This window comes from Medicago truncatula, chromosome 4 (genome assembly GCF_003473485.1).
Source record: "Medicago truncatula cultivar Jemalong A17 chromosome 4, MtrunA17r5.0-ANR, whole genome shotgun sequence".
Taxonomy (NCBI): Eukaryota; Viridiplantae; Streptophyta; class Magnoliopsida; order Fabales; family Fabaceae; genus Medicago; species Medicago truncatula.
Genome location: NC_053045.1, coordinates 31,806,104 through 31,823,986, shown reverse-complemented (window position 1 = coordinate 31,823,986; position 17,883 = coordinate 31,806,104). Strand labels below are relative to the sequence as shown.

Below are 17,883 nucleotides of genomic sequence, written 5' to 3'. Positions count from 1 at the left end.
AAAATAAGATCATGTATTATACAACAGTAAAATTTGTTAATTTGTTTTTTTATGAAAAAACCTTGAAAACTTTTATGTTAGTATGCAGATACATTGTGTTAAAAGTGAAGTTTGCTTACCTCAATTGTGTCTCTTCTAATTGCAGATATAGAAAGATCGATGAGGAAGTAATGTAACGAGGGCATAGGAGGAAGAAACCAAGTATTTGCATTCGTTTATTCATCATGTGTGTTTTTGAGCATAATCAATAGAATGCAATGAAGAACTTGAAACTTGAAATTTCTTCCAACTTCTGTAAATTTCAAATAAGGATTCACATATGTACGGCATCTTCTACAGCGTGCAACACTAGCTGGAGAAAAACTATTAGTTGATATGATTCAAAGTTAGGCTTTTCCGAAGAAGAAAAAAAGTAGTTAGTTAGGATTTTAGTTAAATAACAAACAGTTAGTTAGGTCACTTGAGCTACAAGTTAGTTTTAGTTGGTTGTTAATTCCCATGTCGTATAAATAGTCCCTAATCACATAATAATCAATGTGTGATCATTCAATAAGATTTTGATTGCTTATCATCTTTATTCTCTCTTCATCTTCAAAATTCTCGTTATTTTCTTTCTTGATCAAATCATTTTTACACACTGGTTCTTGTTCTAAACCTGTCAAGTGTTCTATCAAAATTTAATTATAGACAAATCGTCATGAAAACAAAGAACAACGAACAAATGTAAATACCGTGATCGGTAAGTAACTGCTCATCAAACATGTAAAAAGTGGCGCTGGCCCAAATAGGAGATTCAGCAAGAAGACAGATTTACTGTTCCAAGAGGCAGATGCCATCTTGAAGCTAAGGACTGAGAGCTACGAATCACACTGGTGTGAATCGTAGATATCTGATATTGCAGTTCTTGGACATCTCAGCCAAATTCTTCGGCTCCACCGCACCATCCAACGGCCTAAGAAGTTCTTTAGCATCAAATAATAGATCATCGTTCTAGGACGAGTTGGCATTGTGAGTGAACTGAAGTCTTACGTTTAACCTTGAATGATGAAATGCAGCCTCCTTGATGAGGTGAAAAGGGAGAAGATGCTGCATGAGTTGAAGGTCCACCATTGCTTTGATTAGGAGGAATGCATAGGTGGAGCTTGAATTTCAAAACCTTGTTCCATCACCAAGCCTATTAGAAGATAAAAAACAATTTTGATTTATGCAATGCTTGATATATAGAGAAGCAACAATAATTATCAGAATTGTTCGGAGTTCATGCTTCATTATTCGGATAAATCAACAAATAAGCTTCAAGGAATTGTTCGGAGTTCAATTGCACAAGTACTTATACAAGTAGATAAGTTCAAATAAGTCAATCAAAGTAGATGGATGCTTGATAATTATTCGGAGTTCAATTGAACAATAATTATCAGAACTCAAATGAATTGGAAGTGCTATGGATCTACTTTGATTGACTTATTTGAACTTATCTACTTGTATAAGTACTTTTGTGATTGTTTGAGATAGCTTATGGAAACAACTTATGGCATATCTATAACTGTTTTAAGCTTATTTCCATAAGCTTTCAAGTATAGCTTATAAAAAAATAGTTCGACTTTATTTTATCTTTTTATTGTATAAATAGATTATACAAAAGCACTTATATGACAAGCATTTAAGCTATAAGCACTTAGTTAAATTGTTTATCCAAACACGCGCTTATCATAAGTTAACACATTGCAAATGGTACATGTAGTTAAGGGGGCTTCAACAAAAAAAAAAAAAAAAAAAAAAAAAAGAACTTTATGCCATAAAATAAAACCTTGCTTCAACTTGTTAGACCTTTATTTTTGTCCTACTGGGATTTCTGTGCTGGTGTCTCCCATCACTGACTTGACGGTAAATGCTCACGGACCCCTTGAATTGCTTAAAATTTCACATGGAGTGAGAAAAACAAGCATTGAATCCTAGAATTTAGTCCACCTTTTAAGCAAAAAAATGTTTATCTCTATTTTAACTAGAGTTCTTCTTGTACTTATTATCTCTATTTTTTTTGTACTCTTTTTGAATTTTTTTCCAAATGTGTGTGTACACGTGTGTCATTAAAAAAATATATAATCATTGTCGTCAATGGTTTGATTCTTATTTGTAAGTAAAACATGTTTTGTATGAAACGGGCATGGGTCCTGTTTCTAACAAGAATCAAACCATAATTATAAACATGATTTGTGTAAGAGATGGTAAGCAGATTTAATGAGTTAGACTGTAATTAATTACCATAAGTTATGTTTATGTGTTATTGTATATGACAAGTCTGGAACGTAAATTAAATTCAGTTTGGAAACGAACGGTAGTAAATAGTTGTTGGAGGTATTTTGGTCAACTTGAAGTGCCTGTGAAAAATCGATAGGTGTCTAGAGAGAAATTTTCATGTGGGTTTGAGTCAAGTGTATAGGCTTGCATAAATAAACTCTTATACCGATCATTTGGAGATCACAAAACAAAATCTCTATTTATTCCATTGATCATCATCAATAGTTTAAAAGTAAACATAACTTAAAAAACAAAGTCTACATGTTTGAAACAAACATGCATAAAGACAAACTTTCAAACAAAAGGAAAAGACAGTAAAACCAAATGATAGTGGAGAAAAGACTCCATATTACACAACAAAAGATAAAGAAAAAAAATTCATAACTAGTATTTTCCGACTCCTTTGTCCTATTCATAATCCCACCTCATTTCCAACCTCGTCTTGATCTTTAATTGTCATTTCTTTCATCTTCCGATCAACCTCCTTCAAATTCTCATCAATAAAAGATGAAAAATCATTAAGATCATATTTGCTCATTGAATTTCCATTAAATTCTACGGTTTGAATATAATGATCAATGATATTGGTCATTTCCTTCTTTCTGGTTTCCAACCTTTGCTTCTTCAACTGCCCGTAGACTTTCCCAATGGTTTGCCTCAAGAAGACCTCCTGATCCACCATCTTTTTACTTTGTTCAACTCCAGGCAAACTCCTAAACCTAGATATCACACTTCTGACCCCTGAATCTGATGGCCAAACCTCTACTTGAGGGCTGTTTTGCTCTGAAATTATTGCACATGCTTCTACTCCGCATAGGGTGCTAATTTCATTAATCTTCTTCATAATTCCTATTAAAAAAATCTATATCCATAAATAATATATAATCAATGGTAAAATTTAAAATTGACTAAATGAAATCTAAATCACGAATTTTCAAATCTATAAATTATAATTTTAAAAAATATAAGAAAAGTGTTAACATGTGTTGATTCTAGGAAAAAAGCTATATGTATGATATACAAAGATAATCTATACATGCTTGATTGAAATTAAGGAGAGGCTAAATCTAACCATTTTTCCTCTTTCTGAATGTTATACTCCTCTTCGAGTCACCTGTTATGTATGCTAGTTTCACCTTATTTCTGGTCATCGTAGTGAGGATCAGAAGACAAAATGAAAGTTGTGAAAATGCTTTCTCTTATGTTTTTCTTCTGACTCTAGTTGTCTACTTAAATAGACAAATTTGAGATACATTTTACAATTTTTTAAATATAATATTAAATACGCATTATACTCTTTCTATAAATTTTAATGAATTATAAATATTAAATTTATTTTACTATAAATTTTAATATTTTGACTAGGCATTGTAGATATATATTAATAAATGTTTATTCATATACTATTGATTTATAAAATACATTAAAAATAATTAAAAGTGACATTGATTTATTTTTCAATAAAAAGTTCAACACTATTTTATTAAAATAATATTTAAATATTATTTTGTACATCATTAATTACTTATTTTATATACTTTTAAAAAAATTGTAAATTGTCATTAAACTGATTTTTTTTTTTTTTGGTAATTTAAATATGGTAAAGTTAAATATTTAGTTTTATATTTAATCGTTATTATTTTATTTGACAATCGTTAAAAATCGTTATTATTTTATAAAAACACAAATGGTATTAATTATTTTAGATTTTTTATTAAAATATAATTGTTCAAAATTCGTCCCCTTCATATATTATACATTGTTTTTACCTATTAAGTTAAGCTCGTAAGTTAAAATAAGGGTATAATATGAAGGAAGTGTGCAAAAATACACTTTTCTAATTTAGTGTTGCTATTTCAAAACGACACTTAAAAACGAATAAAGGTAGTAACATATACATATTTTAAGGAAAAAGTGTATACATTGTAATAAAAAAAGAGAAAAATAGTGTAATTTGATATTTTTCAAAGGACTGAGGGTGAATTTTAAAATGATCAAAATTGGACCGATCATTGAACGATGTAGACATTTTTCATTGTCTAGCTAGATTTTAATGAGAATAATTAAATAAAATATTCAACCTTTTCATATTATGCATAAAAAAATATTAAATAAAAACAAACATCATAAAGTTCATAATTATATTTATTAAAAATTTCAATCTCATTAATTATAGTAATATTATAAAAGTCAATAATTTTTTATAAGGTAATAAAATCTAATTATTAATTAATATAGTAAAATAAACTAATTAATGTTTTAAGGTTATTTTTTATATAAATAATATTTAATTGCTTTATCCGAAGACAATAATATTTATTTTTTTGGAATAATTATCCGAAGATAATGATAAAAACTAGCCTCAAATTCCTTTATATATGAATGAGAATTTCAAAGCCGTTAAAAGTCAACTCTTTTGATAAAATTGTTCATTGAACCTATAGTTAAAAAATAAAATATCATTTAAATTTTTTATTAAAATATAGTATTATGAATATACCTCCTCCAGTCACATTTATAAGCAAAAAATAACTTTTTAGGTATATTGAATAATTAATGTATCTGACATATATATGTGACCAAATACATTAATTATTCGATGTATTAAAAAGTTATTTTTTGCTTATAAATGCGACCGGATGAAGTATTATATTAGTACAAAATGTACAGTTCCTTAAATAATATTCAAAGCAATTTAAATTTCAAACTAGCATTGTAAAAAACATATTAGGTCCATGAGGGGTTCATTCAATGGTAAAACCATGATTTTATAATTTTAAAAGATAATTTAAATTTCATAATGGTTGATTGCAAAATTTTACCTTTTTTTTTGTTCAGGATTCGAACCCAAATCTTACATATATTATGCATTATTCTCACCAACTGAGTTAAACTCACGGGAACGGTTGCAAAATATTGCTAGTATCATCGTTTATATATTATAATTTTATTTTCTCCAAAAAAAATAAAATAAAAAAACATCTAAGTATAGTTGCACCCAAAATAGAAAAAATATATCATATTTTTAAAAATATGACTTTGATCTAGCTACAATACTACCTATCTCTAACCAAACAATTGGGCTCAAATACTTAAAAACATTCCTTTTTGCTTTAAAAAATTATATGACGAAGAGAACTTCAAGACAAATATGAAACTTGAGTTTTATACGTGGGTTTCGTTTCTTTTCTTGTTATCTTTTGTTTTCTATTTCTTTTTATTTTTTCTTGCTTTGTTTTCTGTTTTGCTTTTTTTCTTGTTTGAGAAGGTTTTCGTTTATGTATCCCTTCTCCTTTTGGTGTGTTGTTTCTTTTTATCTATATATTTTTAGGGTGTTGCAGTTGGTTCTCCATCTGCACATCCTTTTGCTTAAAAAAAAAACAAGAAGAGATAAAAAATAATACAATTATTTTTAATTTAATGAATAAACTTTACATCGTGGAAGCTACCTCTAATCTCCTCACGTCTCAAGTTTAGGTCAGGGTGTGGGACAAATGCCCCAACTCAAGTTTTTAAATTTCAAGTGACTTTTATAAACATTCTGCATTTTCGTTCCCTAAATGCTAAGTTTTGCACCACTGTCCTAATTGTTCCAACACTCTCTCATCTCCCTTGACAACTCTGCGGCATCGACACTTATAACAAAAGATGTGTTTGATGTCTGACACGTGTCGGTCTGACATCGGTACGATACTGACACATATATTACATTTAATTATTTTACTTTTTAAATATTTTACAAATGCCGATGTGTTCGTATCTGTGTCAACGCTTCTTAGCTCAAGCGATTCTCTCCCTCAACCACAATGAACACAGGAAAAATGAAAGTAATGTTTGAAAATAAATCAACCCAAAGTTATTCTTAATTTAGTTTTTTTTTTTATTTTTAGGAAGTTCTTAATTTAGCTACAAGCAACATTCTTTAAAATGTTAGTGAAGGTTTGAAAATTAGCGGTTAATTACTTGGAGGGTGTTCCTCTAGAAGTCCAAATGGATGAGAGGTTCAATCTTAATGTCAATACCTCTAAAAAAAAACTAAAAATAAAAAATAAAAATTCTCAATTTCAATATGTTTGGGAATCAGATATTATGGCGGTTATTTAGCCCCATTCATGATATTTTATGGGTCTTAAGCAAATTGTGAGAAAATGACTCTCTTACATGACTATTTGAAAATTTTCAATAAAAGAGAAAAAATAACTTATTTCATTTAACATAATATGTATCAACACATCATAATAGTTTTAAAAAATATAAAAAAATAACTTCTCTTTTCTCGAAAATGAATAGGAAGCAGTTTCTTCGAGCATTTTAAGATGAAAAACATCAATGTTCTCCAACATATCATCTCAACTGACAAATTTGTCAAACCGTTCAATCTCTCTTATGATATGATGGTCTCAAGTAGGTTTTAATTAACTTCTGTTCTTAAAAAAAAAATCTTTCTGCCAATTGTACCGTCACAGACACCATCATTAAAATCAATGTTCCGCAAATCGAGTGTTAGCACTCTGAGTTTACCGGTTTTACGTGTTTAGGTACCAAAATCGTGTTAACTCGGAGGTAAACTCGATTTCTGGTGAAATCGAAAAGTTTGACGAGTTTGAGCAAGTTAAGACTCAGTAAACTCGTGTAAAATTGGCCAAGTTTACGAGTTTACTCCTCAAAAAATAAAAAAATTGGCCCATTTTTTCAGCCCATTATTTTCAAGCCCAAATGAAAAATTTCTACTTTCTAGCTTTACCGTAACACACGTTTCAGCTTTGAAGTGAAACGTTTCATTTTCTAAGAACAAGAGAGCACAATCACAAATGAAACGTTATGCTTTTGTGTGTTAATTTTTCTATTTTGATACTAAGTTAAGCATACCACTTTTTTTATAGTGGTTTGGTATACTTTACATTTATAATTAAGTCTATATTTTTCACAATTGATCTTTTTACAATATTATATTAGCTTACATATGTCATGGATATAATAAATTGTATAAAATTTCAATTCTAGGTAAACTCGTATGAGTTTACGAGTCGAGTTTATATAGGTAAAATGAGTTGAGGTAAACTCTCGAGTTGTAAAACCTTGATTAAAACCCTATAATAAGTACCTTGAAGGTAACAATGTGCTTGTGAATTGAAGGTAATAATGTGATTATGAATTTAATAAGAATTCGTTGAAGGCGATGATGTTGAGGCAAAGTTTGAATGAAGAAGTCGTTTGAAGGCGACAAGCAAGCGGGCAACACCTTTTGCTGATCCAAGCAAGCATTGCATTTCATTTCTAAACTCAAAAGTAATTTTTTTTGTTATAATTTTTGGGCCTCTCGTGCATTTTGTTTGAAGGTAAACGTTGCAATTTTCATTCTATATAAACCCCCTACTATAATTTTTTTGTCCCTCACAAACCTGGGCCATAGGCGATCGCGCCCCAAGGGTGACCCTGCTATTATTTAGAAAGAAGTTATGGCAACGTTGTTAATTATGTTTTGGCGTGGTTGAAAGATATTCACTCGATGTCTATGTGTGAGGAGTGAGACATAGATATTTTTTGATGGTGAAAAAGTTAGGGAATATAAGGCATTTGTTTCCTCTTTGTCGGTTGACGGTGCAACCCACAAGAGGATCCCGCCAATCAACTAACTTGCTCATCACGGGTTTACTCATCCATAGACTCGAACACGCGTCCGACACCTTGGTTCGTGTTTCAAGACAAGCCAAATGCGAAGCCCACATGCCAACGCTAGGAATGCGCAAGCGTCAAGGGAGACTGAATCAGTGTCGAGGCAGCCCTTTAACTATGATTTTGGTCACCAAAGGTTTGACCTTTCTTCTAATTGGATGAAAACTCAATTTAAAAATATATTTTAGTTAAGTTACTTGTTTATTAGGTCTATAATCATCCCTTTTTCACTATTAGACTAATAAAATGAACTATAGTAAGACTTTACTTGCTAAACAAGCTAACTATAATTTTGGTCACCAAAGGTTCGACCTTTTTTCTAATTAGATGAAAACTCAATTTAAAATTTTATTTTGTTCAAGTTACTTGTTTATTTGCTCTATAATCATCATACTATTACTATTAGACTAATCAAATGAACTATAATAAGACTTTACTTGCTAAACAAGCTAACTATTATTTTGGTCACCAAAGGTTGAACATTTCTTCTAATTGAATGTAAACTCAATTTAAAACTTTATTTTAGTCAAATTACATGTTTTATGGTCTACAATCATCCTAATTTGACATTTACTCTAATCAAATGAATTATTAATAATTAAAATTAAAAAAAGAAGATAAAAGATAAAAAAAAATTAGATGATTTGTGTTTTAAAATAATTAAAATTTATGATTTTTTGTGCTTAAAAGATTTTTTATTTTAGGTTGACGATGCAAATGTTTCTCCTCTAGCTTGACTTATATCATCCTCCACCCGTTTTGACGACTATTACCATTTTCTTTCATTTAGGTTGGTTGTTTAGGGTTGAATACCACACCCTTATGAAAATGTGCCAAGAATGCAATGAACTATTTGTTTCAATGTATCTTTGGTTGCACTTTAGAGTTAGAATTAATCTTAACATGTTTTAGGGATGTACAAAAGACGAGTTAGACTGAGTAGTATATATGTGACCTGAACTTGATCTTAACCTTAACTTGGGTATTTTTTTTATTGTTTATATCTGAATCCAACTCTAAAATCGGGCGGTGTCTAGGGTGGGAGACCTTAATAGGTCTCCTACGGTGCATAACCTCTTTTTCTTTCTTTTTTTGGAGCAAAATAACCTTCTAGAACTGCTAGATTGATCAAGCTCACTAGATTATACTATAAACCAACCACACTTGATTATTTCCTTTTTGTCTTATTCTCCCACGAATAAGCTTCCAATCATTTCCCTCTTCAATCTCATTCCCCTGCACTTTTTTCTTTCTTTCTTTCTTTTACGATAGCAAGCTTTCAACACTTTTATGTGCATATTTCTCAATCATGTAGAAACCAATTTGTTCCTTCACCACTCTCTGTTCCTATATTCAAATAATTGTTTATATGTCTCAATAAATTAATCCTCAGATTTTGCATGAACTTAAAAAGAATGGTTTCAAATTTTCATATCTATTGAGAAAAAAATTCAGAGAAACCCATTAAGTAATAAGATTGACACTTTACTAATCATTAAAGGTAAAAGAACAAATCGTTGATGTATATTAAGGAATAAATCAAACAGAATTCACACTTTTTATAAACATTCAATTGAAAAGATTACATCTGCAACAAAGAACAAAACCCATACAAATTACAACAAAAAATCAATTTTTTCAACCATTAAAGAGTTCATTAATCTTCCCACATTTTATGGTACAAACTTTCGCTGGTAGGAGCGACCCTCTCCGCACCTCTTTGAGTTTCTATCATCCAACACGAGGATATGGAAATGGTTATGGGTTTATTTGATTCATCAGTATAACTTGTTTTTCTTTTATCTCTATGGATCTTAAACTTGTCACTGCACCATCAATGATACAAGCTCCTTTGTTGTTGGTTCTGCAGATCTGAGTTGTTTGAGAGAAAAAGAAAGAACACGAAAGTGTTGTGGGAGAGAGAAAATGATAATGAAATAAAAGAAAGTATTAGGTGTAGACACACATATAATAAGATTCATAGTGAATCATAATCTAACGCTAATAGAAGTTTCACTAATTTCTTTCACAAAAAAAAAAAAAAAAGTTTCACTAGCTTGCTCACGGTAGGAGACCTATTAAGGTCTCCCACCCTAAACAGATCAAACTCGATAAGGTACATGTTTTGTAAAGACATAACAATACCAAGACAAGATGGGCTGGCCCCAAAAAACCTAACCAATACATAACCATTTTTTTAGAATAAGAATTAATGAACACATGTTTTTAATATAAGACAACAACAAAGTAATTCCATGAAGAGATGTGTTAATTAAACAATCATTTTAGTGACAACTTTTGGGACAATCATTAATTTACAAAGAAACATAGTTATTGACACGAAAACTAAAATAATAAAGAAAGAAAGTAAAAACATAATGTGAGCATGAGAGAGAAAGTCGTTGTCACAAAAATTGTCAAAAAATAATTATACGAATATCATTTCTCTTTTTTTTTTTTTGAAAAATTAAATATTACTAATTAATTATAAAGTTAATTTTTTTTTGTTTGAATTTGAAACCGAGTTCTCTTTTTCTAACTTTTAACTCAAACTAATTGAACTATCCAAATTTACCACCATGCGGGAGTATTACATTGTATTGTATTGAAATACAAGTTAACTGTATTTATTTAGCCTCTGTTTGTTACACCGATGGATCAGACCTGTATCCACGTTTTGGCAAAAGCTACACTTTTAAGCTTCCCAAAAATCACGGTAAATTAGCATTAGGAAGTGGTATTTATGCTCCCACCATTATACCAAACAGGCACTTAATAAGCAAGCATGATATGAAATGCTAGTTAGAAATTTAGGTAATCCACAAGCATCTCGTGGCACATAGTTTATGCTTTTGTTTCAATATCAATATAGTTAACTCCTATTGATAGGTGCATCATGCATGCTGGTTAGGAAAAAAGAATACATTTATTCCAGCTAGCTGCTGAACCAGTGTCTATAAAGTTGGTAACGGTCTCTGGCATTAATGGTTGTATAGGTCCCCACTCTTGAGAAAAAAGAAAAAGCATAGAACTAGAAGAAGACGAAGAAGATAAAAAGAATAAGAAGATGCAAATGAAACAAAGGAATAATAACGTCCTTATAATTTTGATACTCCATATTATGGATTAATACAAAACTATAGAGGTTGAAGGTTGAACGATTATGATTAAAAAACACTGTTGAAAGGGGTATGTAACAGTTGAACAGTTCACATATCCATGAAAGTAGAACATGCATGAATTTCTGAGCCTCATTTTCGTACCATATATTATAGCTTCTGCAAAATTAGCCCACACTGCTGTGTTATTTACTTGCTTCTTTTTGCTTTATCTTTCGATATGTTTCTTCTTTGAGACCCACACACACCGACATTTTTGGAATCTGAGGTAACTATTTACTGCCTACGTAGTACAAAGACACGGAGAGGAGAGATAGCTTTTGTCTGTGTTGCTTTATTCGTTCTTGAAAGGTTACATTGGTCCTTTCAAAAGTTGTTTATCATAATTCAATCATACCCCTTATCTTCGGATGAGGATTTCCTGCTGTAAATATTACAGGCAGTTGTCCACTGTAGTTGTTTTGCACCGTCTGATTTGAAGTGAACGGTCAAGATCTGACATTGTGTGAAATTGTTGAAATCCGTGTTGCGAATTGGAACCGTCGGATTATGGATTGATGACTGAGATTTTCTCCTACGGCAAACTGTGTGAATTTGCTACAGCAGCAAATCCAGATAGAAACATTGAAACATGATGATAGCTGCTTTAGTGTGCAACCGATATGGATTATCAAACTGAATCGAAGTACTATGTATTGGTCGTAACACTTAAACCCTAATTCATCGTAGAAATAAACAAAATTATAACCGCTCAATAATCACAGACGTATACACCATTAACCGAACTACAAGACCAAAGAACATATTTTGTTGTCTTTCAATTTTAGTTTCTCATATACTTTTATGCTGGTTGCTTCTCTAACCTCTCAATCTGGATAGGACCAAGGTGAACGACAAAACTCTTCTTCAAAAGTTTTGTCGCATTTTCAAAACTTGATTTAAACTCAACATCTTTTTAAACCAGAAAGACCTGAATAATCTCATCTAACAAAAGAGACCTAAATATTCTCATCTAAAGTATGTATGTCCATTGTTCCACAGATTATGACTTGCACTTGGAATTTGGATGATAAAGTTTGTGATAATTAGTGTATGGCGTGTGTTTTGCACAATCTAATTCAAATGGAACAATAACTCCAAAGTCCGAAGAGGCAGAGAGAGAATATGAATTGAGAAATATTATTGACCATAAAGTAGAAACAGTTAAGACTTATTTTGACCGTAGACTCTTTTTCCCTTTAAAATTCACACAAGTGCGTAATTAATAATTCGGGTTTGTATTTTGCATAATTCTGTTGAAGAAGTTATAGAACAGTCACCCACTCAAAGTTTTGTCGAATATAGAAAGAATTGCATGATTTTAAGTGGGATTTTGGCGTCTTCTTTCAACCTCAAATAAATATCTTACAAAATATACATGTCCCATCTAATGAATCTAATAATCTTATAATAATTTCAAGCATATTTTTGACTCTTGACTGATGCACCAAATGTATATAACTAAAATTAAAATGAAAGTTATCTCTCCCTTTCTAACCCAGCTTCCACAAATTTCCATTCTACACGGTTAATATCTTGTGCAATCAACTCATTTGAATTGATTTGGTGGTATTGACTTGAGTTATAAGATTATACTTCTTCTCAATATCTCAGTTTTGATTCTCCTCAATATTAATTTAAGCGGACTAATTTAGCTTCTTCAAACAAAATATCTTGTGCAATCACACAGTTGAAACATCAACATTATCAATTCATGATCACGATTTTTTTTAATGTAATAAAATAATGAATTTAAAATCTAAATCGTCTAATCTTGGTATAATACCTAACGATATGCGGAATGTGTGAATGGAATCCACACCTTGCTACTCTCACGTTCGTCATTGTTATGTAGCAATTATGTTCTATGTCTGAATTTAAAAAAAAAAAAAAAAAAACTATCCATTAATACAGTTATACTAACAAGTACGATGTAAGCAGCTTCCTTGGAATCAAAATTTGACACTACTGAGGAAATTATTCAGACCATTAAATAACTGTCACACTCAATTGTTTCCAAGAAGTATAGTAGAACTTAATACCAGCTTCTGGATTGTAGTAAAGGAGGGCTTTAAATTACTCAGTGATAAAGAGAAACATCCGAAGAAAAGAAAAGAAAAGAAAAAGCTAGTGTGTCAGAAATCAGAATCTTAAATCTGTACCTTGAATTATATACCCAACTTGTGCATACAATTACACATCAAGATTTCCATTATTAATTCCAGATGCATGACAAACATTCGTATCACAAATCTTACAACTTTAATTTGCATTTAGAATGTTTCACTAATTTAATTATAATTAATTTAATTAAAATTTGTATAAAGAGGCTGCAAGATATATACATAATTTACAAACATATTCCAAGAAACATTACCTCTAAAGTTAAAGTCATCACATCTTTAGTTCTGTATAACCATATGCTTTATCGTGTAAGCAGAATCTGAGAATCATATGCAAAAGATGGTGCAAAAATAGTGTAAATTAAACTAGCTAGCTCTATGTAGCTGGTTGTAGCTAGGTGTAAAGTAAGTAACATTAAGGAAAATTTTGTACCGAATTGATATTATAAAAAACACACATATATAAGTTATAACATTACATGCACACACAAAGTTATAGAAAATAAAACAAGCCCATATATATAGTACACAAATTACTTGACTCCATGAAACAAAATAAAAAAACATAAACAAAATCAATTACTAGAAGGAGAAGAAGAAGATCAATTCTACTACCATGACTGAGTTGAATAATATGAGTGATCATAGTTGAAGTTGTGACCAATCGTTCGAAACTTCATATCTTTGATCCATTCGGTCGAAAGTTACAAGATATGAGTACTTGAAGAGCCTGATAAATCATTCCAAGAATAGTATTGTTGTTGGTTATTATGTTCAGAGACACCAAGAGATGTTCTTGAAAAATTTAAAGCTCGATTTTCTTCCATTTTAACCGGTGGCTCTTGATTAGCCCTAGAGTTTGAAGCTATATCTCTAACAAATCCAGATGCTGCAGCAGCTTCAATATTACTTTCTCCTTGAAAAGTATATGGATTATTTCCAGAAGAGTTTGATTCGAAAGTATTCAAGAAAGGAAATTGCTGCAAATTACGCCATGGTTCAACTCCGACACCTCCAGCAACAGAAGAAGCAGAAACAGAAACAGAAGTTGAGTTACCATTACCAATACCAATTTGAAACCCCATATGATCTTGTTGTTGTTGTTGTTCTTGGATCTCACGCAAACCAAGACCCATGTTAACGTTTCCAACAACATAACGATTCAGATTCTGCATCGAGGCCATGAAAGGTAGATTAGGAATTGTTTGTGGTAGCTGATGACCAATTAGTTCATGATGAGAAGGGATTGCACTTGATGAGGAAGTTTGTTTTTCTTGAGAATTTGTTGAATTAGGAGATTTTGAACGGCTTCTTTTGTTTTTCTTGTTGTTTCTACGACACCCTCCACCAACTGGAACATTTCTAAGTGCACCCCCTCTTGTCCAATAACGCCTACATGTCTTGCAGAAGTGACGAGGTTGAGTGAGGCTGTAGTTGTTGAAGTAGCAAAATTTAGTGTTGGTTGAATCGCAACGAGGACACTTTAGTGCTGGTTCAGGTGGTGGTAGTTTTGCTAAACGAGCTCGATCAGCCATGGAGCCGGGCCTGATCGAGCCCATAGTACCACCACCAGTAGTACTACCTCCCACTTGAGGTGGTAAAGGTGGAAGAAGTTGAGTGTTATCACTTCCATTTGCTTGCTGATGATTTGGTTGCTGCAGGTTAAAATAGATGGAAAGAAATTAAAAAAAGGAATTTTAAAAATTATTGTGATGAAAAAAAATCTAGTATATTCAAGAAGATGTAGTAAGGAATATGAATGATTCATCTTTTTGAAGTTTTTTTTTTCACTTTCTTTTTTGGATTTGGAATTTGATGAAAATTAAAACTTTACCTGGTGGTGCCAATTAGGAGGATCTACATAACCTTGAATAGAAGAGAAAACCATGGTATTGAAAATCCTTTTATGTTATCTTTTATAAAGTTTTGATGGCTCTTTAGGGAGATGGTGGAGAATCAAACCAAGGGAATACAGAGAAGAGAAAGAAAGGGAAAAAGAGCATTAAAGGAAGAGAGGAGGGAGGAGGAAAGCAGCAAGAAGAGGCTTTAGTTTGTTTACTTTGCCCTTATTCCCTCATTCTCTCATCTCTTTTTGTTTTATTATATTTTTTAGGGTTTTTAGTGGAGGAAGTTTCTTAACCTATAAGCTTCTTTTTTTTAATGGGTTGGTCTTATAAATTTGTTCTTAAAAAGGGGATAGTGGTGGATACCATGCATGGATGAGAGAGATAATACTTCCTCCGTCACAAATTGTATGACGTTTTGGACATTTCATTTATATTAAGAAATATAATTAATATTGTGTGGGAAATAAATATTATGAGTTGTTTTACAAAATTGTCCTTAATAAATGATATGGAAAAATAAATGAAAGAATTGAAAGAAGAAAGAGTAATAAATAATTAATGATATATTAGGAAAAGTAACATTAATATTTCATTAGTATTGTAAAGTGACATACAATTTGGGACAATTTTTTTTCCTAAAACAACATACAATTTGGGACCGAGGGAGTAACAAATTATGGTTACACCATATATCTCTCTTTTTGTGTGGCAATATGTCTTTTCAAGGGTACATGGTGGAATCTAATGACATAATCAAGGAAAAGAACTTAGAGCTTAACCATCAAGTTCATAGATAATTGACATTATAAAAGATGAGAAATGATCATATTCCTACGACTATTTTATGATAATTTTTTCTTTCATATTTATATTATGTTTTTATTTTATCTCTCTGTTATTTTGATTTTCGTGCCAATATCAATTTTTTCTTTGTAAATTTATGGTTATCAAATAAATTGTCAATTAAATGGTTGTTCAAATAACGCAGTTCTAAAAAAAATACCTCACAACATAAGAAGTTTTTTTACTCTGCAGTAAAATTTTCTTTTTATATAGTTGAACGGAGTTTGAATTCCATTTGAGATGGTTTTCCCAGTTTTTTTTTTTTATTTTTAAAATGTACATGCTGATTTTTTAGAAGGCACGTTTTAAATTATTTATTGCATTAGTTTTTTTTTATATCATTACAGAAACACATATTATCTTACGTATGGGAGTATAATGCTTTTTTTCTTTTTCTATTGTGAGGATTGATGGAAAGTGTGCAAGAAATAAGACAGTGAAATCATGAGATTATATAATTACAATTTAAAAAAAACGAATTAATACACATTGCTAATTAAATTAACTATATTGTTTAATATTTTTAAATTAAATCAATGAATATTATATCAAAGAACACTATATGAATTGCAAATGTAGCTAGTACTATATGAAGTAAAAAAAGCCTACACAATTCTTATTCATGAAATAGTATCAAATTAGCCTTGTTTTGTAGGACAAAACCACCTTTACTACTAGTACAATAAAAACACCTTTTTTTTAATATAAATAAAAGATATACAATAAAGAAATGCAGATGACAATGTTTACTTATTTTTTTGGAAAAATAAGGTAAAATTATTCCAACCAATAGAATTGAATTTCTATTTAGTTTTAAAAGTATATCAGATCTACTCACATATAGATTAGACGATACACGTCTTTTTTTAGCTTAATTAATATTCTCGAGTATGGTCCCGTGAACATAGCTCAGTTGCTAGGACAATGCATTGTTATATGTAGGGGTAGGGGTTCGAACCCCGAACACCCCACTTATTCAACCTTATACAGTGAATTCTAACTACCACGCTACCTGACAAAAAAAAAAAAAATCTCAAGTATGCATGAGTTAAGAAAATATAGTAATGTCGTCATCCAAAAAATTATACCTTAAGATGTTATTTTTTGCGATTGCGTGGGGATATCCAATTTTTTAAAATATCATGCCAAAAAACATACATGTCTTCCAACCATAGATTAAATAATTTGACTAGCCTTTCATATTTAACCATTTTAAATAAGACATCCCTACCTTTTTCATTTTTTCCATCCAATTGTTTGATCAATGAAACCAAGTTTGTGATTTTATAGGCCAAAGCAGTTCACAAAAAGAAAGAAATGAAAATGAGTTTAACACAAGATATTGATTTTGGTTAGTCTGCTAAGCGTGTGTTTGAAATCGAGTTTAGAAGCCCAATACCACTTCCCAATGCATTTTCATCGTGAAAATTCTAAAACTAGTACATTAAATTTCTATCTTGCCGTGATTTTAGGTTAATTGACGCCATTCCAAATATACAATAAAGAAACACATTCATAATATATTAATTTTGTCAAAATATACGATTTTGTAAAGGGTACGGAAGATGATTGAAGTAATTAAAGAAAGATGAGACAAGTAATTCAGAAAGAAAACGTGAAAGGGGAAAGGGAAGTTTGCAACATTGTCATATATATTATGTGTTGTATTATAAATAATTGACCCTAGCTAAACTTTAATTGCTTTACTTTTTTATGTACTAAGGTCCAGTAAAATTCAAGGCTTAAAGTTGTGGTCAGATCCTTTTTGGGCACAGCACCAACACTAGTGACATCAATGTATGAAATGCTATGTTTATCCAACTTTATCAACAAGTATCTTTTTAACAAAATCTTCTTCTAGTTGCCTCTCTTAACTTTAATGCTTCAATAATTAAATACTTCAAAATTGAGGGGATTTAATTAATTAATTAATGTGTT

General features: G+C 30.6%; 2 protein-coding genes across 2 annotated transcripts; both read right to left on the bottom strand.

The window, feature by feature from the left end:
• Positions 1-2,484: 2,484 nt before the first annotated feature.
• Positions 2,485-3,492, bottom strand: LOC25492504 (agamous-like MADS-box protein AGL80). The gene is made up of 2 exons (XM_013600656.3): positions 3,371-3,492; positions 2,485-3,147 (listed from the first exon to the last, which is right to left on the bottom strand). Exons 1-2 carry the CDS (start codon positions 3,447-3,449, stop codon positions 2,711-2,713), a joined length of 516 nt encoding a protein of 171 aa, XP_013456110.1. The 5' UTR covers positions 3,450-3,492; the 3' UTR covers positions 2,485-2,710.
• A 10,178-nt stretch (positions 3,493-13,670) lies between these two features.
• Positions 13,671-15,404, bottom strand: LOC25492502 (dof zinc finger protein DOF3.6). Its single transcript, XM_013600654.3, has 2 exons — positions 15,090-15,404; positions 13,671-14,910 (listed from the first exon to the last, which is right to left on the bottom strand). Exons 1-2 carry the CDS (start codon positions 15,141-15,143, stop codon positions 13,960-13,962), a joined length of 1,005 nt encoding a protein of 334 aa, XP_013456108.1. The 5' UTR covers positions 15,144-15,404; the 3' UTR covers positions 13,671-13,959.
• Between the last annotated feature and the right edge of the window lie 2,479 nt (positions 15,405-17,883).